This window comes from Pocillopora verrucosa, chromosome 3 (genome assembly GCF_036669915.1).
Source record: "Pocillopora verrucosa isolate sample1 chromosome 3, ASM3666991v2, whole genome shotgun sequence".
NCBI classification, from domain to species: domain Eukaryota; kingdom Metazoa; phylum Cnidaria; class Anthozoa; order Scleractinia; family Pocilloporidae; genus Pocillopora; species Pocillopora verrucosa.
In genome coordinates, this window is record NC_089314.1 from 3,567,034 (window position 1) to 3,589,622 (window position 22,589).

At 36.8% G+C, this 22,589-nt stretch overlaps 2 protein-coding genes across 2 annotated transcripts; one reads left to right on the forward strand and one right to left on the reverse strand.

Annotated features, from left to right (window-relative positions):
• The first annotated feature begins 8,874 nt into the window (after positions 1–8,874).
• On the forward strand, positions 8,875–12,143 carry LOC131774442 (melanopsin). The gene is given in 8 exon segments (XM_059090456.2): positions 8,875–8,900; positions 10,854–11,001; positions 11,004–11,087; positions 11,089–11,410; positions 11,413–11,513; positions 11,516–11,634; positions 11,636–11,771; positions 11,773–12,143. Coding segments are annotated over 7 exon segments (1,041 nt in total). The 5' UTR covers positions 8,875–8,900; positions 10,854–10,857; the 3' UTR covers positions 11,908–12,143.
• A 4,520-nt stretch (positions 12,144–16,663) lies between these two features.
• On the reverse strand, positions 16,664–21,508 carry LOC131774456 (uncharacterized). The gene is given in 12 exon segments (XM_066163003.1): positions 16,664–16,714; positions 16,716–16,754; positions 16,757–16,834; positions 16,836–16,925; positions 16,928–17,026; positions 17,028–17,066; positions 17,068–17,112; positions 17,114–17,213; positions 18,202–18,278; positions 18,280–18,312; positions 18,314–19,377; positions 21,253–21,508. Coding segments are annotated over 11 exon segments (1,590 nt in total). The 5' UTR covers positions 19,253–19,377; positions 21,253–21,508.
• Between the last annotated feature and the right edge of the window lie 1,081 nt (positions 21,509–22,589).

The following is a 22,589-nucleotide window of genomic DNA, read 5'->3' on the forward strand; positions in this document are numbered from 1 at the left end:
ATTGAAGTTTATGAGCAGAATGCCCTCATAATTACGAAGCGAAAAAACCTCTGTCTTCACCGAGAGTCAACGTCGAAGAAAACTTTATTCTCACTCATTGATTGAAACCGTTGCCAAGGTCAGTCAACAACTAGCTCACGTTACAGGTCAGTCACAATTGCTTCACTTTGAAAACAAGGTTTTACGCAAGATAGCTTTGTTGATTATTGAAGAACATGAGCCAGGGAGAAAGATTCAAAATATTTAAAAAAAAGTATTCCAAATATTCCTGGAGGTGACGAGAATTCTTACATAAGATTCAATCTTAAGGAGAAAGTATACTTATTTGAATTACGGTTTTAAACGATGTACAGTATTTAACAAAGCGACCAAGTCATAATGTAAATTGGGAAAACTAGGAAACCTGCAGGATGCAAATAATATTAATGAAATAGACGAGAAGATCTCTTTAATGAATTTGTCACGGGTGTCCAACCAAAAAGAGAATGAGTTAACAGGGCTGAGGAAGGAGTACGCAAGTCACGAATTTGCGAAGGGGAACGCGGAATCCAAAGAGTTTCTCTGTGGAACCCTTATTTGGTGGTCAGTGTTGAAAAATGGTGTCTTCTAGTTTTTTAAGTTTATTGATATAAGAACATTGCCGCTTTTAATTACGCTCTCCAACCCGTTTTTGCTCTACCTCAATAGCCAAGTTGTTCAGCAGTGTTTTACTCTTACACCTGCAAAAATTTTTGACAGGCCCAAACAGTTGCTACATCAGTCTTTACCATTGCCATTGGTGAATTGAACGTAACTCAAGTCTTCAAAGCACTAGTCTACTTTTGACTCTTGCTGACATAAATGGACTTCGGCCATAGTTAAATCGACATCTTAGGCGAGTTCTTAAGTGTGATAAAGGCCGATTTTTTCAATCTGGCAGTAAGTGGTATGTCAGAAAACAACTTTTCTGTAGTCAGAAGCAGAAAGGGTTAGAAACAGTCTCAATAAATCATGTTAGACTGGCAAAATGTGTTTAAATAACATTCTAGACATGGAAACCTGTGACATAAAAAAGCTGAAAGTTCTGTGAAAATTAGAGTGGTTATGTAAACAATTGACAGGTTCCTTTTTGTGTTGAACGTGAACCAAAGAAAACCTTGCAGTAAGTCATGTACGATCAATCATGACAGGAAAAATGGAAGAAAATATAAATAATTGCACTGCAAGCCTGTCACCGGAAAAACGTGAAAAGGAAGGGTTACGATATTTTAAGGGGCAAAAATCGGTTTGATATTGGCCAGTCCAGATATGGTAAGCAAGGTGTTGATTGACCACTCCTTACAGTGTTATCATTTACATGTTTAAACCAACTTCTGATTTTCCAAAAATTAACTCAAACTGGCAGGTTACCTAGGAAAGTCTGAAGTATTTGGAAAATAAGAAAAATTTTCTCTAAGAGAAAGCCTTGTCCTGTAAATAATGATAAAAAAAGAAGATGTAAAGTCGAAGTTTGCCGGAGAACACCATAACTGTTATACCAAAGGAATTTGAAATTGGCCAGAGGAACATATCCTTGGATGAATTTTCTGAAAAAGTGTCGTTGATAACTCTGGCGCACAAATGAAAAACTTAATATCGATGCCCACTTGAGAGACCTAACCATAGTTATAACGATAATAATGAACCATTACTGGCTGAAGTTTTTGTGATATTTAGTGTAAGATCGAGGTAGGGGTTATCAGCCGACCCGGATCACAAAAACCAAATCTAATAATTGTTTCATTATACATTGTAAGAAAAGCAACACAAAGCGCGCGAACTTTACTTAATTACCCTTAGAAATCATGCACCGCGGTCATACATGACAGGATTACCCATGACCTTGAGTGTCCTTTTCACGATTATTGTATAACCCGCAGCTCGGTGACGTCCCAGGCACTAATATCGAAAATTTACAGTACGTTTTTGGCCAGTCAGAAAATTATCATCCTTATAAAAACAACTGAACCATCATAATGTTATAATTTGTCATACAAACTACGGTATTGTACAAGGATTCCTAGCCCTGAGGAAAGCCGTAAAGTCACGAACTCCTGAATTATCAAAATTACGAAGCTTTGTTGATAAAAGTAGTCACTGTGATTTCCTTGCGTTGTTTGAAAGAACATTCTTGAATGAAATGCCGAATCAATTCGACGGCACATGTTGCCTAAGGCAAAGAAAGTGGAATTTCCATTATCTTTTTCAGAAGTTTCGAAATTTGGCTGATCTTATTTACCTTTGCTATGGGAAAACAGCCTGATACTTACGACGTGATATCATGTTTGCAATTTTATCAATCATTTCAGTAAGATGATAATTTTTCACCAAGCAATTTTTTTTCCTTTAAAGGTGTAGAATAAAAGCAGTTTATTTTCAAACTTCAGTTGACTCTTGTCTTCGTGACATAGGAATCTTGTAGGCGTATATAACATAGGGTTGGAAAGTGGGTTGACCAATCAGACAGTGCCCACTATCTACGGTTATATCATGCCCCCCCAAAAAGCAATTAGTTATCATCAATGGAGCAAAATTCCTCTTACCCTACACAATCAGTGATTACCGCCTTTCGGATAATAGCGTTATCTTTGGTTTCTATTCCCTGAGCTGAATTACTTTCTACTGGTCCATTGAATGTGGATATCGGTACTAAAGATGCAACTCAAATGAACTTAATTCAAATGTGACTAAACACCTATAGGCGTACTTGAGTTCAGCAAAAACGAAAACGTTTTTTTTTCTTTTTTTAACCAAAGGGATCATTTTTAACTAATCCCCTAGACTGCGGTTATTTTACGCGCCAGAAGACCAATATTTACCATCGAGTTCCCAAAAACAGTAACTGCGCAATATTTACGAAGTTTTTTTTTCTATTTCATCCCTTGAAAATTACTATGGCATAGCGTTGAAGTTTGTGAGCAAATAACACCTACTAGGCTTTGATAGACTTCAGTCTTGCCTGAAATCAACGTTGAAAGAAACTTGTTAGAGTAAGTACTAACAGTCTAATAATTAGTACTAAGTAACTTTCTTTTTAGCCTTGGAGAATTATCGGTAAAGAAAAAATCCACGAGTTGTCTTGAGTTTAGGATGAAGTCACGGAATCCTAAAATTGAAACTCGAGGATGGCACTCAAAATAGGTACCGGCTTAGAGGGTTGCACGAAATGAAGCCAAGTTCCAAATAAGGTGTTTGTATTTTTGTTTTTAATTCATCAACGAAACACAGTTGTGATTTTTAAAAAGAAGTCCTCTTGAGGCTCCCTTATGATTTCAAAGTATGAATTTATTTTCTCGGCATTTTTGTGTTTTGAGGTAATTAATTGAAATGACAACTTTAGAATTAAAAAAAATAATTGCATTTTGCGGGGGAAAATTTTTTTCTCACAAATACTGCGATGAAATATGTGTTGGAGTTGTTTTGTTTCGTGATGTACGACATAAAAGCAATCGGGAAAAAACAATTGATTTATGTTATTAGAAATTAATTAGTAAAACGATTGGAACAATCGCTCTTGTCCTTAAAATTTTCAAAACCAAGAAAAAATATATTTAAAGATGGAATTAAAAAATCAATTAACACCGAGTTAGCAGCCTATAAGCTACAGGTCGGCTTTTAAATCATTGCGGCAAAAATGGTGAAAGGATAAAACATCAGTCGCTAAGTCGCCTCTTCACAGTGTTTACCGCCGGCTGGTCTGTCAGAGGCTCACCGCTCGTGTGTTCAGAAGGTCCAGTTCACTGAGTATCATGTAAACCTAAGCCTCCTGTTTACAATATCTTTAACGGCTTTAATTAATTCCGTACTGTGTACATGAAAATTTGGACTGACCAGCCAATATTAAAATATTGTAGTACTGGATGACCAATTTATTATATCGTTTTTGGCACCTTGAGGTAATTAAAAAAGTCTGCTTTTTTCCACTGACAGTATAAAAGTTAGTTGAGATAGCGTTTTCTCACCGAAATTTTTCGACTAAAGAAGAGAAAAAAATTACTAGTTTATGGCTGCTCCTGTCAGCATGCGAAGAAAAGCTTTAAGTTGCATTGATGCCAATTTCCTCAGATCGGTGAGTCCTGAATATCAAGTCTAACTTTTTTGAATAGAAATTTATTCCATTAAAAGTAATAATCCGGAATGGTAGCGCCAAGAGCGTAAGAATTACCATGGAAATGCTAAAAATGTACCAAATTAGGACAATACGACACCCGCAAAGATGGCTGTATTTAAATTTATGGGATTAAGTAAGTGAAACTGTTGATGTGAAGTGGTTTAACTGTCAGCTATTTCCGATTTGTCTTGTTGGTACTTATTATTTGGTAAGCTATATTGTTTTTGGAGGGTTTGAATGTATTCTTTATCTTATTTTAATCATAAGAAAACTCATCTACAAAATTTTATCGTTCATCTAAATTTCTAAGCTATTCGGAGATAAGATTTCATTTGAGATTTTAGTTTTACACGCATTTGTTCATGGAGGGTTATTTCTCTCCGTCTATAACGCTTTCCACCGACGGTTCTCGCAATGTGATTCTTTTTCCTCACTGTTCTTCATGTTTATTTTATAAAGCAGTGCTTTAATGTTTTAGCAAGGCTTCTTTGCAACCTGTTTGATGGAGCTGAAGTAAAACCATACACTGCTGTTGCGAAGCAAGGGTTGTTTGAGACAATGTAAATATGATTTTGATTTGCTCTCTCTCAATCCAGATTTAAGATGTTAGGGTTTTTTAAAGAGGAAGACCTGAGATTTCGTTTTAATGCTACAGGAGCAGGGAAGAAAAAAAACAAAAAGAAAAAACAGAGGGTTAAAGTATGATTTTTCCCTACCATGGAATATCTGTCTGAACGCAGATATCTACATCAGTCGTAAATAAACGACTTATTTGTGATCTTTTTTATTTGCGTTTATAAAACTATTTCAGGAAGAGCGTGTAGGTTAAGAGTTTGCTGTTGTCGTTAAAGTCCCACTTAAACTTACCAATAGCAAACAGAGCAGAAATCTTGAATATTTCCACATGCTAAAGATTCTATTTTCGCAGCATGATCACTCAGGATGCTAACTCTAGAAAGTGACCAATTTGTTATCATAATCTAACTATTAAGGTAAACAAAACCTTCTGAAACTTGGAGTGCCACAATGTTCCTATATGCTCTGATTGTTTCACTGCGTTACAAGTATGAAATTATGTCTGCAACTGATGTTCATGTAGAATGCCGTTTTCGTCGGTTATACCATTTTAATAAATAAAAAAACATGAAAAAAAAATTCTATTTCCTAAAATAGCAGTATTGTGTGTAAATCTTATATTAACACTCTCAAGTGATTTTTAACTACGTGTGGGCCATGGAAAACTTGATTATTCCGAGCGTGACGGATGTAGAGAGGATTTTAGTCATGTGGTCAGAGACAGATGCACTTTCCTCGAGTGGCAGCGTTAAATGAGCAAATGACTGAAACGAAAAAAAAGTATTTTCTAATGTTTTTGGTACGTTTCTCCAATTCTCTCTTCTCAGAATTTATTGGAAAACGTGCTCCGGTTGTCGGAAAATACACTCAAAGAAAACTATCGAATTATTTACACAACTAATATCATTTGCTATATTATTCATTTTTTTCTCTGAAATTTCAACAGCTTATCCAGATTGCAACATATTAAAGAGGGCAAGGAAGAGCTACCTCAAATATTTGTGAAAAAAAAGGAGAATCAAGAATTCTACGGCTGAAATTGAAGGTAAGCATACATATCTTTCGCAATGGATACTTGGTTGCTTTGCTCATTGACAAGCCATAGATTTTGTATCAGTGGTAAAGTACAAAACGAAAACCAACTGATAAATTTTAGAGTTGCTTTTTATATCATTATAGATTGGGATGAGTCTTGAACACGAAAACTCTATTGATTTCTCTTTCCCTTCGATGAACTTGATTTTATATATCGTTGTGGATTATCGTTAAAGAAATGGAAAAAAAATCATATATAAAAAACATACAGTAATGATGCTCAAAATGCAAACTTCCCTAGTTTCTACTCGCCATTTTTTTATCTGGAAATCTTGGCGGCATTTTAGAATTTTTATTTCTCTTTTGATCCGCTTATCTTATCAAGATTTCCTCTCCGGTAAGTAAAAAAAAAATATATATATAAATGGATTTAGTTTTTTTTCGGAGCGAGATGTTTCAGCTACTTTGATGAGAGGAAGAAAGTGGACACCTATTTAGATCGATGAAATCGATGGTCCATTGCAGCAATTCTGGACCGCTTGCATTTAAGCAGCAAAAAATGTCCTGAGCTATAGCTGGATTAATATAATTCCTCTACTGGACAAAACAAGATTTAAATCTCACATAGCACATGTTTACATTTACATTTTCATATATTTTCCATATCTAACTGCGAGGAAGATACTAGATTCAAAGCTATCGCGGAGAAGCTACAAAAATTTTAAAAAGATTTTTCTCTTAGAAAATATCCCCGAATAGTTGTGGAAAGGAAAGAGGTATGAAATAGAAAATGAATCCATGACCTATCAGAGTTTCCTATAACTTCCATAAGACATTTTTTTTAAGTAGTTGAGTATTCTGAATTTCACAAGGCGAAAGTGTATAATTGGTTTCACACTCACTGGGTTATTCCGCTGTTTTTATTTCCGACTTCAGGAAGTGAAGCTTTCGAAAGATGTATCATAAACAAAAGTGCTCCTACAGCTTTGTTTTGACCGATTCATGAGTCATTCTTCGTAATTGTTGAAGAGCCTTGAAGCAAATTGTTATTGATGGGCCTTTTATCTAAAATAACTTTTTTCACCCTTTTACTTAATTATCTTTTGGATCCTTTTTGTTCCTTGTTTTTAATGAAGGTGACTGTACAGTGGGGTGATGTGGATGTCTATTGGTTGTTACTTTTTGCATTCAAAGATCCATTCAATCTGTGCTGATTTTAGCCTCATTTCCCCCTATTCAAAAATATCATCTAATTTCTTTAGAAATTCTAGCGAATTTTTTAAGTTTTTTTATTCCCTGGGTAGTTTCCTAATTCAAGACTAAATAGAGGATGTTCTTTTGTGCTAGTGAATATCAAATTATGTTAATCCAGAAAAAATATAACTAGGTTTCTATTTTTCAAAGAAAGGCCGTAAAATTCTATCTTTCCCCAGAAATATTTATGAGCTGTCTCAAGGACCAGGATTTTCAGAATCTCTTTCGTACACCCTGTCTTTTTTTGCAAGAAAAGCGAAAAAATGATCATGGTATTAAAACAATAATGATAAACTTTTGTAGTGCGGGTGTGATGGCGAAATAGTTCAACTTTACAGGTGAGGTGGGGTCAAGAAAATTACAAGAGGGGAAGGTAGGGAAGCAAAGTTCCTTGGGGATATAAATAAGCCGGTTATTAAGAATTACTAATGGATTTTCAATATAAATGACCTTCCTTTAAGCTACTGAGTTGCTTTTTAAGTTATCAAGTGAGACCGAAATACCATAAAATAATTGTTAGTGCCCTCGAGGAGTGAAATTAACCCTTAGAGACCCCATACAAAACGATTATGGTTGCTTGTTGGTTTTGACTTTCTCTAGAATAGTCTATTCATTTGCAATAGCTTGCCCCCGATGGAAAACTCACGAAGAAGAATCTATCAGAGAAGATCTCATGAATAGTAAAAAATTTCCTATGATAATTGCCAGGCAAGCAAAGATAAGTGAAATGTAAGAATAATATTCAAAGGTGTTTTACCAGAGGGAATAAATTTCGTAATGGGACGGAACGTCAGTTTTCATCAAAGGCGTCCCAAGCTTTCGTCTCGAGAAAAAGCAAACGATTTAAATTCATGAGAGCGAATCAGAGTAACAGTAATAGCCAGGCAAAACGGCAGAGAACGCCAGAAACCACAACGAGACAAAAGATGTGAGTAACTTCTATTAATTCTACGTGTAAAATGTTCATATTTCGAAATTTTTAATGTTGTAAATCGACCATATTTTGTTCCCCATATTAATTCCTTGTAACGTGTTCAAATTCGTAACCTAACACAATGTCACACAACGCGTGACGCTTTCATGAATTACTTGAGACGTGAGCTTGGGATGCCTGTGCTGTAATGAAGGACATTGTGCCCTTGGCATTCAGCTATATCGAAGTTAGTTCAGTAAACAGTTTTTATTTTGCTGTTTTCAAATATTTTTTAGGAGAGGTGCTGTCGTTTTCGTCTATCCACAATTTTAATTTCCCAGTTTATCTATGAAAAAAGTCAAACTCAAGTTTCTACGTTCTTTGCATAAAAATAATTTCGTTATCGAACAGAACTTCCTGACTTTTTTCCAAATTCGCAAGACAGCCCAGAGGATTTAGTCGATTTCAATATTCAGTATTGACTCGATGAGTTTTTCTTTTTTTTCTTTTAACTATTTGAATTTATATATCTTAAACAGAGTGAGCTCCAGAATTCTTTCCCCTTAGAATTCAGGCTGGAGATAATCGTTGTCTCAACAGTACATTGTAAGATGCTTTTTATTCCTTACAAAAAAGCCAGTTGAACGTGGGCAATAGCTGAATAAAATAGAACACTACATTGTAGGTTTGCTAATTCAAAACAATACAACTGACACCTTGACACTCTAATAAGTCTCAAGGGTTAGATTTCAAATCATTTATTCATTACCCGTTGACGTACTAGTTTGATTAACATGTAAAAAACGGGTGCTAAATTTAATAATAGAAGTCCAATAAGGTGCTAGACTGTGTTCGTAACAGTTTACATTCACTACTGTTTAAGGCAAAGGGAAGCAAAACGTTTTTGATTCCATTTCGCAAGAACTGGGGACTTAAAGCGATACCTAAGAGGTCTAGGAGAAGGTTTGTTAGTACCGCAACAAGCAATTTAGTGTGAGTAAGCTGCTGTTAATTTTGGGTAACTCAGATGTTTGTTCGTAATGTGCTGGTCAGAGGGGTAAAATTTTAATGATTTATCACAGTATGGCTTCCTAAAGCTCGTTGTATTCTAAATAACGCAAGTGATATATGTGAAACCAATCTTTACTCAATCTCGATCTCTTCCTTACAACGAGACAGGTTGGCTTCGCTTCAAGGTTCATCTTGGAGGGGGGGAGGAGGGGAGGGGGGAATAGGGAACTGAAAAAACTGAAATTTGCCAGAATGTGTATGAAAGCGTGAACTTTGATTTTTTTCTTTTTTCAAGCAGATCCAAAGCAGCGTCGGAAAATTACAAAACAACCAAGACTCATTTGCCATAAACTTTTTTTCGTAGACAAACAAGTTTGCAAACGTGTCATGCTTTTATTTTAAATTTGCATCTCTTATGCTGGGACCACATTCATGACTGCATATCAAAACCATCTTGCTATTTGCTTATAAAAGGCGAGAAAAGACTTCGATGATTAAAAACGCCAATGTGTTATGGTTTGGGACCGAAAACTAATAACCAATGTTTAAAAAATGTCTCAGAGTTACTTAGAAATAATTCAAAAACCAACCTTAGGCAAGTAAAGGCAAATGAGTGCGTGTGGGTGTGCAATTCCTTTTTTTATTTCTTCTAAAATAGCAGAAATTTATCGTTACCGCTACCGTTTCATTTGCTTTTTTCTCTTCAGACTCACGTTCGGCACATTATAAAAATGAAAAAAGGAAAATCTGTCACGCTGCGTCGGCGGGAAAATTACTTCGTTCAATACCAAGTGGAATTTATAGACGTACATAATCGCCATATTTCATATGAAGAGTTGAAGTTTCGAGATCCGCCGAGATAAAACGGCATATTGTAAAAAAAATAGAAATCTATAGATATATATATATATATATATTTGTTTTTATTTATTTTCAAATTCTATTCGTAAAAGCCTTTTTGCTTTTGCCGAAGCAAAACGTCAAGAGCTAATGATGGCTTGAAGAACGTTTCTCGAGTCTACTCTGTGCGTGTTCCTGTTTCTTTGGCGTTTTTTATCGTTATGGCCTTTGTATTGCCGCCATTTTGGTCACTTAACCCCTTACATTGGTTTGCAATCAGGGTAAATTTTTGCTATGGCTACTTGCAAGAGTGACCGCTGAATGGTGGTGCGAATGAATATCGAAATCACCATCCACAGACCAAGCAATTGCGAACAGATGTGGAATTAAATATAATTAAGTTGATTTTTTTGATGACGTAAAAGGAAGCTATTTCTTAGGGTTATTTATCCTTTTCAATTTTAATGATTTAATGATTAGCTTTTGATGTTCCAAGTCACGTTTAGCTTAGTGAATAAAGGAAAAAAAAAAGAAAAAGAAAAGCTGTTGTTAAAATTACAAACAACTAAGAAATATTCATAACAAGACCTTTTTTCCTTCGTTTACGGGTGAGTTAAACATTCAGCTATCAATTCAAAGTTTATGAATGTCCAAAAAAAAAAAAAAAAAAATAAAATCATAAAGACTTGCTGTCATCGAGAGACGTAATGGTCCTGGTTTGAAAGGTGCGCATGCGTGCCAGAACACTTACTCTCAGAGCGGCTCTCTCGAACAATGGAATTTGAATGAATACAATCCTGTCCTGAAAAAATATACACTCTAAAACGAACATTGTTATAACAAAAGTTAGATTGCAAAATAAAGATAGTTAAATGTAGATAAGAAAACGTTCGAATATCTATTTCTCAAATGATTTAGTCTGACCTCTTGCCTGACATAATCTTTGGGTTTCTTGTAAGGGACTGGTTTTAATAGCCCCTAAATGATCTAGGATGGAATAGACCCTGTCAGTAAGGCGCCAGTTGGCTTGTGCAATGCTTATTGAAAAGCACTTATCTGGTCTCACGCTAAAACGAGCAATGTTTTTTTCGACAGAAACATGAGTGCAAGCAATTCCTCTAATGAAATCACAGCTGACCCCCTCGGACGAAGCGATGTCCAAATCGGGGTTGAAGTCGCCTTCGCTGTGTTGATCTGTCTGATCAGCTTGATTGGAAATTCCTTGGTTGTTTACGCCCTTCACCGCGCGATAGCAGACTTGACACCATAACGAATATGTTGATTGAAAATCTGGCGTTCAGCGATATTCTTATGGCGTTGCTGCATATGGCCATTTTGGAGAGTAAGTCTTCGGTATGGAAAATGGATCTTTGGTCACGTGCTTTGTCAGAGGGTTGGGGTCACACAACTCATTTTTGGAATTGTGTCACTGTTGACAATGACAGGAATTGCTATCAATCGTTACTTCAAGGTCGTCAAACGCAAACTGTATATTAAGTTCTTCTCCAACAGGAAAGCGACAGACGCGGTTATTGCGTTTTGTTGGTTCGCATCTACTGCTGTAAACACACCGCAATTGTACGGCTGGGGAAAAATTGACTATCATGTCAATTTCTCCGATTGCACCTGCGTCTGGGCTTTGGATGATGTATCATCATGATATTTTTGTGCGCTGCTACAATCTTCATTCCAGCCACAATCATATTCAGCTGCTACTTTGTGATTTACAGAACTGTCCGTGAGAGCGCAGCGTCTTGTACACGGCCACCGCAGCCTTACCGAACGCCACCAAAACCGAAGACAAGACCGAAAACAAAGTTTTGAAAACATCGCTAGTGGTGGTTTGTGTCTACATGATTTGTTGGACCCCTCTGTCGGATTGGCTTCATAGAGGTTTTCGGATCAAGAAGTCCACGAATATTTTATTACCTGGCTTACGTCCTCGTCTACTGCAGTAATATGACGAATCCGTTCATTTACGGGATAATGAACCCCCAGTTCAAGAACGCATTTGGCTTGTATACTGCAACTACGGGATTCTACTGCTAGTGAAGCCGAAAGAGTGTCGGTATCGCGAAATATAGCTTCTAACGGGGACCCTGGCAGAAACGTATATTTCAACTGCACAAGCAGTGCCAGTGTAAACTAGTCATCATTAAGCTTATCGCTTTCATGGAAGGAAAAGTATCTGCAAACATCTATAGTCATAGCAGTTTTGTTTAGGGAAAGATTTCTGAGGCACACTCTAGTAAGCGGACAGTTCTCTGCTCTGGCCGCCCTGGACGCGTCACAACAATAAGATATGTGGAAATTGTTTTTAGCTGAAATTAGAATATGTTGATAATTTGGCAAGGTATTTGTAGTGAAGAGATTGTTACAACACATACTTTATATCTTTTTCGCTTTTTTTCCCCCACGCCCAAAATACCGTGCGTTTTCAATTCATAGGAATTTAAGGACTTTTGTCCATTTTTGATTGAGAGTTATTCATTGTAAAAGTCTATTAAAGTAATTATTCAATGATATTCTCCATAATTTGCATACCTTTTCTTTATGGATTTGGCCCAAAACGGGAATCCCAGACGTGTTGAAAGCTGATCCGTTAATAAAACGAAAAAAAGTTGTCGTGAGTAAGAAGACGCATTCATCCATAAGTCTTACATCCCAAATCCTCTGCATAATTACGAAGTCCCCCCCCCCCTCTCCTTTTCCAAAAAGAGGAAACTAAAGAACCAAGCCACTAGAACAAGACACTAGAAACTGAGTTAAACAAACGGGGACAAGTAAAGCATCAATTAGCAAGTAAAGAACATCAATTAGCTTGTTGAATAAGTGAATAAATAAACAAAATTAACACACTGTGTTGTCGGATTCATGATCCGCTCAAGGCTCAACAAAGCCCTTAATGTTAATAGATAAACCAGAATATATGTATCTGAATTGATTTGTGTAGGTACATTAAACAATTTTACTTTGAAATATAACGAAGATTGATGTGTTTGATGACATTTTCCAAGCAACTTATGCGGCATTGGTGATAAGAGGTTTAATCTTAAAGTAGTCTAGAGTTTTTAGTATATGAAAACAAAATATCTACAAACAAAATTAAACTAGCAAAAAAGAACAATTAAAACGATAAAATGACGTGGTAAGGCCCGGATGATATATTTTAGGTGAAGGTCTTTTGGGATTTCTGACCGATTTGTACATACTCCATTACGAGGACAACACTTTCCTAGCTATCTAGGAAATCAGGAACGTAAATTAGCGTTGGTAATGTAAAAAGGTAATAAAAAAGGGTTTGAGAAGTAAAAATTAAAAAGGGCGTAACGTAAAAATTGCTTTTGACCGCAGCGTTGTACTCTTTAATAAGCGTGTTTATCCATTCCATTTCTTCGACAAACCTTCGGACCAAAAAGACCTTCGACAACCTTCATGGCGGCATAGGTCTTAAAAATATTCCCTGGACTCTTTTGTACGGGGACATACCTCGCCCGTGACATAGAAACGGGTTGATGCCTTTTTATCTATGCTAGGTGTGATTCATTTTGGTAGGCTACCTGGACCGCCGTTCTTTAGGATGTCACGCAACGCTCCTTTCACAATAAAGGGGGAGTAGTTCGCTGTTTTCCTCCCAGGCAAAAAATTAAAACATTTTGATGGAAAGTCGATAATTCCGCCAAGGCTTTAGCGATAAGTTTTGAAAAAAAATGGGTTGAAACAAAACAGAGGACTCAAATTATTATGTTTCCAAAGCGTACCTATCGGAGCGGATCTCGCGATTGTTCGTATAAACCATGACCGTGTTACAACGTTTGATATACCACAAGGAACCCATTTAAATTAAGGTGTGAATTTGCTTTTACTCGTAACCTTAGCGGCCACGGCAAGTGTAGGAAATATTGGAAAGTTTCATATCCATGGCATTACATTGTAACTAATACTGTCGATGAAACATCAACATAAAGAACCAAAACCAGAATATTGTTCTTTACCATGACGTCATAAAAACGATGGCGTCATTGTGCAATTTTAAAAAAACTTAGTCCTCTATATTTATGTCTCGTGAAGCCCAGTTCACTTGAATGAGGATCAAGCTAATAGTAAGGCGGCTAAATGGCATCATTTGGAAATGTGTGGAACAAGTCCCGGATTCAGATCCATGGAAAAGAAATTAAGCAATCAATGGTTGAAAAATAGCTGAAAGGAAAAAACATTTTTGAGCAGCTTATTACTGAGAAAAACAAATGGATATAATATGTCTTTCTTCTGTACATATTTGATATTATAATTTTCTAATAATTCCTTCTCTCCTTTGAGCATCTTTTTATGATTAGGCTTACTCGATAACCTCGCTTGTTGTTTTCGGAAGGATTCGAGAGGAGTTTGGGGCTACAAGAGTATTTATAACGAAAGATTAATTCTATCCACATGTCCAAATATTACCGAAACGCAACTGAATTACAATCAACAGAAACTCCGACGTAATATCTATTCCTGATAAAAGCCGGATTTATCAAGTATAAATATATCTAGGAACTTGGTAATAGCTAGAAAGGATAATTCCATTTTTAAACTAAAAAGTTAACTTTCATACAAGCACCATCGGTGCTTCTAGGTTCAATGTCTTTTGTTTGATTTGTATAATGGTGATAGAGTCCCTGGATGCTTGGGACTCTCTCGCGAACTTCCAGGCTTCGCGTTGAGAATACGGTCTAGTAGATCCCAGTCTTCTCCACCCCACTTGTATTGCTAGAGAGCAGTGTTCATACTTCCTTAAACATGAATAGATAAATAAGACACGAGCATGACTTTTGCAATGAGTTATAAAAACATGGCAGAAAAGGTACAGGGATTTTCTGATAGAAAACTTGCAATTGGAGTGCACATTTCTCTCGACAAGTCTATTTTCTCTTGGCCAGAGAAACAATTTTTTTTGGTAAGAGGAGCATTTGTTGTAGGAAAACTTTTCTTCGTTCATGCAGCTCGATGAATAGTTGTGTTTACATTCTTTATTGAATCAATATTTTTGCGTGTCGTATAGTCAATAGAGTTCACTGATGTGGGTGGGTACCATTGTGACGAGGTCGGGGTATTGAACCGGACTGAAGTTTATTTGCTGAAGTTGTTGGATATAACTTTGGAAAGGCCCTAGCTTGCAAAATTTCCATCATTTTTTGCGTAAAATACTAAATAAAGCTGCGAACCTCCCCTCATATTTTCATTTTCAAGCTGTTTGGAAAAACCATACTTTGTTAATTTTCCAAAGCGCTATACATTCGGCAGTTATGTCCTCTGATGTATAAACTACTTTGATAACATATTACTACCTCCAAAAGCGTTGCCCAGTCAGATTTGGTATACACTGAGAAAAAAAACCAATATCCGCTTAGCTCCAGAAGCCTTTGTAGGATCGACGTATGTGGCTACACAAATCTAAGCCGACCAACTACAGGGGCGCATAACAAAGCGTCCCTTCTATTGTGTTCTGAAACATAAACGAGTATCAGGAAAAGTATTGGACCTGACCTTTCTCTTTCTTCGATAAAATTAATTGGCGATAACGGAAATGTTGTTTGCAGTCAATATCTTAGAATATGATGAGCCCCTATCTCTCATTTAGAGTTGGTCGCAACAAGATATCTCAATATATATCTCACATGTAGGAGAGATATATATCTCAGTAATATTAACATATCTCGATATATATCTCTCATGGAGGCGCCAAAATAGGTTCCTGCCAGTCTGATTCAAGCGACGCACTTAGTTGTTGGAAAAGGGATTTTATCCAAGTCCAGCTGAAACTCGTACATAGCTTTAATTGCGGTTGAGACGTCAATTTGGCAGCCCCACCGGAAACGCTTTTCCCAGATGGGAACAGAAATAAAAAGCTATTCACGTCATTTTATAACCCAGTTGCCATCCATCGTGATGGACCGATGGTATTGTATACAAGCTCTCTGTACTCGATGAATCATGATGCTTTTGACTGGGCTACGTAATAAATGATGAGATACTTTGGTTTACTGTATTGACTTTATATTGTAAGCTAGCCCATCGTGAGGAGTTTTCCCAAGCTGCCTTTTACTCCACGGCTATATTTGCTATACTGTACGGCAGTTGATAGACAAAGGAAAAATGAAAATATTTGTTAACCCTAGGACGAACATGCAAACACATACCTCACTCAGGTACAAGGATGATGAGGTTAATGGAGGGTTGGCTGGATCCCCCCCCCCTCTAGCAGTTTCGCTACGACGCAGTATCTTGGAAAGATTTACCCTTAATGGATCGCTTGTTATGGCGTCGTACAAGATAATGTTTTAATATCATGGCAAAAATGGAAGCTGCTGGGATCAGTGACGTTATCGAATCTGTTTTTTTTTTTTTAGATTTTTCACTTTTTCCACTACAATATTTGCCTTGTCAGGAGAACAAAAGCTATCAAACTTACGAGTAAAATCGAAAATAAGATTAAAAAAATAAAATTATTAACTTGCTGTAACGTCCCCTTTTTCAACTTAGAATATTTAGTTTCGTTCGTAGTCATATCAATCCCTTAAACCACACCTCATGTTGTCCATTTAATAATTTCATATCTTTGAGTTGATTTCCAAACCAAATTCGCAGCAAATATTCCTCCAATATAAACAAACAGTTTACTGAAGGGGGAAAGTTGGCTCAGAGGAAAATCCGCTTTCAGACAATTTTAAGAAACCCGAGAAGGAGTCCACCCCCACTCCCCCCTCCACTCCCCCCCCCCCCACCCCCCTTCTCAATCCCTTTCCCCTTTGTACTTCCTAGGGTTAATTTAGTAGACACTATTTTATAATGGAATCAAGCTAGGTCACCAGCAGTGTATGAGAATTGATGTTAGTTTCTTGGAAGTGGAAGAGCTGATGACATTATCCGAACCGACTCACCTGGCGAACGCTGTCCAACATATCTACTGGTACGCTCAGTATGGAGATCAAACAGAAACATTAAATCTTGCGCACATTGGAACATGTTTCCACTGCTGTGTTTACCGCCCAAGTCTTGCAAAAGTTATCTTGTAACGAAATAATCGTATGTCTGGTTGCGAAGACGCGAGGTGCCAAACGCCTTTGGCAAATCTATATCTTTACTCTCAAAGTCCAACGATAATGGACCAGTGACCGTTCGTATCATCGGGTCAAATAGCTAGCAATGGTGAGCTCGTTGAGTAAGTGATAAACCCATTTTCCTTGATCCTTGACAGGGACTATGAAGTACACTTTAGCCTCTTTTATTCCAAGCCATACCGTCCTGGAAGCACAAACTGTGCTTGCACCTTTTCGTGAAAGACGTGTTCTTACAGGCGAAACGACTGTTTTAGTACCCTCTAAACCGACCTCCAGCTCAACAGAGTAACTATCTCCGTAAACTGGATCTTTCCTCTGCAGTATTTTGTGGATTCTCTTTAGAAAATAGTTTCTAAATCAGATCAGTAGAGAATAGTCAAAGATACTGCAACTCTATTTTAAGGGGCGTTATTCAATGGGCACTAACCCACATGACAAGACCCATGTTTCTAATCTTGCGCGAATACCTGTTACTGAGTTTGCTAGGGAGATTCAGTATCTTGTTGGGAATGTTATGTGAACAGAGGTAGAGACGCAAGAAACGAAACCAAGTTTCTTCTTTCGATTAAGTCCTAAATAAAACTTACTAATATAATGAAGAGGATAAATATCACAATGCAACACATAAACGGAAATGAAAATAGAGAATTGAACTTATCTATGCTATTCTAAAATCTTCGATACGGAGGTGTTCTCAAGAATCCATTATTGAACGAAATATGGAATTCATTCGTCACGAGAAAGACTATCAATAACAAATTTTGGCAAAGAAAAATGTAGTCTTTGATGAGGTTGAATTAGAATGCTGAGGCATGTACCCATTTTTCAATCAAGATTTATTTGTTCGTGCCCGATAGGGCTGGTATATTAAGCTACAATATTAGAGAGAAACATAAAAAGAATTAAGAATCGGTATTAAATATTGTCTCAACTATTTTAACTATTCGCTGTAGCTTTTTTGTCTTTTCAGCCCATATTTACTTTAAGCAAAAGAACCTTTTATATCCTGATAATAGTCGTCTTCAGGAGAGAAGAAAACGTATTCAAGCTGTATTTTTGGAAGTGGACAGATAATTGAGTTTAACGTATGGACTCGATGGTATTGTAAAAGCTCTCTGTACACTAAAAATCACGCTACTTTTGACTGCCACATTTAGTAGTAAGCTACCTATGTTATATTAATTGAATTTATACTGTAAACTGACCATCGTATTGAGATTGCAAGCTAACATTTCGAGTGTTCACCCCTTTTGTCACCCCCCCCTCCCCCCCCCTCTCCCAGCGACTAAAAACATGATATTTTTAGAAACTTACCTTTTGGTATATCTGATTATACTTACTTGGATTTTGTCCCAGTCTCAAAGAAGTCCATAAGCTTACTTCACAACTGCTTGATTACATCCTTGTGGGCAACCCTTATTTGGCCAAGATATTAGGTAGCCTAGGTCACCGCATTGCAGTATCGTCCTCAGGATATACGATCGATTCAGGAACCGCTGTCAACGCCCTTCGTACGTATGACCTCCTTGCTGCAGCAGATAACTGCTTGTATTCGCACGAGGGTCATTAAACTTATTCTGGGATGAATGGCATAGAATAGAATGACAAGTATTCCTTTCTAAATTTTTTGGATTTTCCCATGCTAGTTCGAGTTGGTGCTGTCCTAAAAAAGACATATGGGGCATCTTTTTTCTCTGTAGGAACTGGAATTTTGATTGGGTAGGTGGATATGTAATTTGCATTTATCAGTTTGAAATCATCCTCTAGAGCACTCTTCCAATACAACTGTACAAAACCATTCTCGGTGCCTTGTTTGTGAAGAATTTCGAAGTAATATTTCTTGCCGTTAAATAGGTTCACTGTTTTCGAAATTTGATCTGGATATTTATCCAATACATTTTCAGTGGTCCAAGCAGAAGCATTCTTTGAAAACACTTTTGCTCTCAATTCCTTTTCACGTGGATCTTCACTAAAACTAAGCCAAAATTCTGATGCATCATCAGAAGCTATGGCAAAACGGTAGGACATACTGCTGGGTGGGTATAAAAAGCCAAAAATGCGTTGACCATAGTGTTCTGTGTTGTCTTGAATTTTAAAGTCGGTGATGAATACTTCAAACTGTTCATCGGGAAAGTAAGGGAAAAATATTGATTCTCTGAGTTGTGAGACGTCAAAGCCACACAAATTCCGCCATGTATGAACGTTCACTGCACCCATGAGAGGCTTTACAGCTGTTATGCCAGTTTCTGGTTGGATGTTTTTTCTTAACCGTTGTTGTGAAGACTTCAAAATGTAACGCCAAATAAAGAACCCTACTAGAGTAAATAAAATGAAAGCTTTCCCAAGTCTTTTCAGCTTGCGAGAAGAAAGAAACCTTCTACGAACTGCCATATGTTGGGATAATTCTGGTCAACTGTGAAAGCGAAGTGCTGATGGCTTCATGACCAACTTCAGACGTCACCGTTGAAATTTCGTCTTGAATCCTTTTAATTTGACGAACTCAGACCCTGTGGAATCTAATTAAGATAACTGTATCATGAGTTTGTTTATTCTTTCTCGTATATGATTCACATTTCCTGTTTTTTTTAAATAAGAAATCAAGTGACCTGAAATATCCAAAGTGTATTAAAATAAATTACGTAAAAATATTTGTTTGTTCAAATTAGCAAAAAGAAGAGAACGAGGGGTGGAAATGGACGACTCGAAATCTAATTATACATGTCATTGCCACTGGTTCTAAAATAAATACTACAAACGTAATACATTCAGAACGCAACAAATAATTCAGGGGCGAATAAATAAATTCTAGAAGGAGGGGGCCGAAGAAAATGCGGCAAGAGCGCATCTCCCTTCCCCCCTCACATGCCCTCCATCCGAACTAGTCTAAGTGCAACCGTACCCTCCCCCCCCCCCCAAGGTGAAACCTAAGTGAGGGAATGGGAATGAATAACATAAGAAATACGAGGCGCTCGATCGATGAATGTCGACAGTTACCTGATCATTTGGGAATTCGTCGAAACAGTATTTAGTGATGGATTACTTGTAATCACTTATGAACTAGAGAGAACACTTTCATTTGCGTAATCTGCACGAAAGTCAAACTATTTAGGAATAGCTGCGCGGACTGGGACTAGGCTGGTGAATTGGTTTCTAGAAATGCGTCGTTCCACCCTTCGATATGTAATAATGCTGGCGGTGAACTACTGTATGATGCGCAGTGAACCTTACTGTTCGTCTTGTCACGAGCGAGGGGCCAAAACAGTCCGAATTTCCTTATGTAACGGGAACAATAACATCGTTATTTAATTTATCACCATCTTCAAAATTTTCCATCTCTGATATTATGCTTACTGTAAAAAGGTTTGTTGATCAGACAATCTGCATTGTGCTGCTACTAAGAATATTGTTATTAGAAGTGAGTCAATAATAAATTTGCATATGTAAAAGTGAAACCAAGTGAAGAAAGTGACAGATATAATTTTAACCGGTATTACCAAGGAAACCGCGGTATCTTAAAAAAATGTGAATTAATATATCAAACACGAGGAAGGGTGTTTCATCCAATATCTAAACACCGAGAAATGGTTGAAAAAACGAGGCGCAGCCGAGTTTTTTTAACCACATTCAAGGTGTTTGGATGTCGGATGAAACACCCTTTCGAAAGTTTGATATAGCTTCTCAAACCATTGGTAATTCTTGGAGAAATCAAAGCAAAAGTTCACCAATTTTTACGTTAATTAAGATAACACATATCCAAACCTCCTTCACTATTGTAATTTCCTTCGTTTCCTCAGCATGAATTATAAATGAGTTTGAGAAGCAAAAATCAAATCTCGCAAGGATATGAAATACGGTCCTTAGGCCGAATTTCCTTTCAATTTTTCTTGCAAACACATTTGAATTCCTATAATATATTTACTGCAAGCCAATAAGCAAAAGAAAACCACGAAAAGAAAACGATTCCTCTTGATTCTTCCAGGAATTTATAAGAAATGGGTTTAAGGGATTTTCCATCTTCAATTTGCTCTTTCACTCGAAAACGATTTCTATTGATTCTTCCTGGAATTTATAAGAAATGGGTTTAAGGAGTTTTCCATCTTCAATTTGCTCCTTCACTCTTAAGCTTCAGAATGCCAGTTCGAGCCGAGATTGAGTATCAGTGTTGCTGAATAAAAAGCGGACGAACGATTGCTTAAATTCACTCAAAAAAAAGAAAGAAAAAAAGTAAAAAGCATTACAAGCTACATGAATAATTGATAGGACGAGTGCAAGACAACTCAATATGCACAAGTAGCATCCACAAAATATGCACAATATTCACAAACTTAGAAGTTAGTAACATAAAAAGCAGGTTTCTGTTGGATATTTTTCACCTTCTAGTCAGATCCTACCTTGGACGATAGAAATAGATTTCCTGCCAGTTACGTCTTCGTGAGGAAAAAAGCGCTACAAATCCAGACAAATCTCCATCGCGTGAATAAATGGTATAAGAAAGTTGCTATAGACTATATTTACTTCTTAAAATGCTAGTCATGTCCTTTCGCTTGAGATTCGGCGGTTATGTCTTTACAGCAAACTCAGAAGGGTGAGTTTAGGTGATATTTAACAATGTGGCTGTTTCACAATAAAAAGTTAATATTCCGCGTCCACGAGGTCCTCGTTCAGATATGACTTCCGGTTTAGAACAATAGGCGTTGTTTCTCGTGTCTGCAAGTTGCTAAGTGAGGGAACTGTTCTATGGAAACATTAGGGATTTATTTCGTTGAAAAACTCTGCGAAGAGACAAAGTAACAACATTAAAGAATTTATGAAATCTCAGTCAGGGCTAAATGCAACGGATATCACCTACTCATTGAACTCATTGATTCAATAGTTCAAAAAATAAGATGTTTTGGTAAACGAAAAGTTAACTATTAAAAATTGAACTGTAACCAGGATATGACATAGTGAAAAAGGTGAAAAAAAAAACGTTTTCTGGTTAAAAAGGTTTTAAAATATGAGCTTTCGGCTATTATACTATAGCCTTTAACGAATGTAAAAATATAAGCGCGTGAATGGAAATATATACAGGGGAGGGTGTGAAAAAATAAAAAACTAAAAAATACAATAGAAGTGTGAAAAGCTAACAAATGGACAATAGAACAAAATCAAATTACAATAAGATAGAATATTGTCTTGGTAACGGTTTAGAGTTATTGTCTGCGCCGACAGTTTTTGCGGTATGCCAAGATTCTAGTGTTTTTCGAACGCGGTAATTGCCTTTGTCTATCACGGTAGCGCCCTCAAAGTCAATCGCGTGATTGTTTTCCCACCCATGGTTGGCAATGTTCGAGCCACTCGAACAATACAATACGTATCGGTTATTTTCGTTCCAGAAGAGACATAAGAAAGGAAGTGGCTGACAACAGTTGGGTGGTTTCTCTCGGAGTAAAACTTTTTTAAGGCGTACTGGAAACTTCTAAGCACGCCAGAGGATAAAAAACTAAGTCAGTCTAAACTACAGACATTAGTCGCTTTAAAGACTTCTCAAGCCAAAACTATCTGCTAAACCGATCAACTGTTACCATCCTTAGTTCATACCGTGTAGTTAAGAGCGTTTGTCTGTAAAAATCAAACATATCGCGGCAAGGGTGGAAAATTTGATTTCTTTCTTATTTTAATGTTACATAGGCTAGACTATAACTAAAATCACGGGATACTTTTTTTTGGCAAAATATCTTTTATTTCA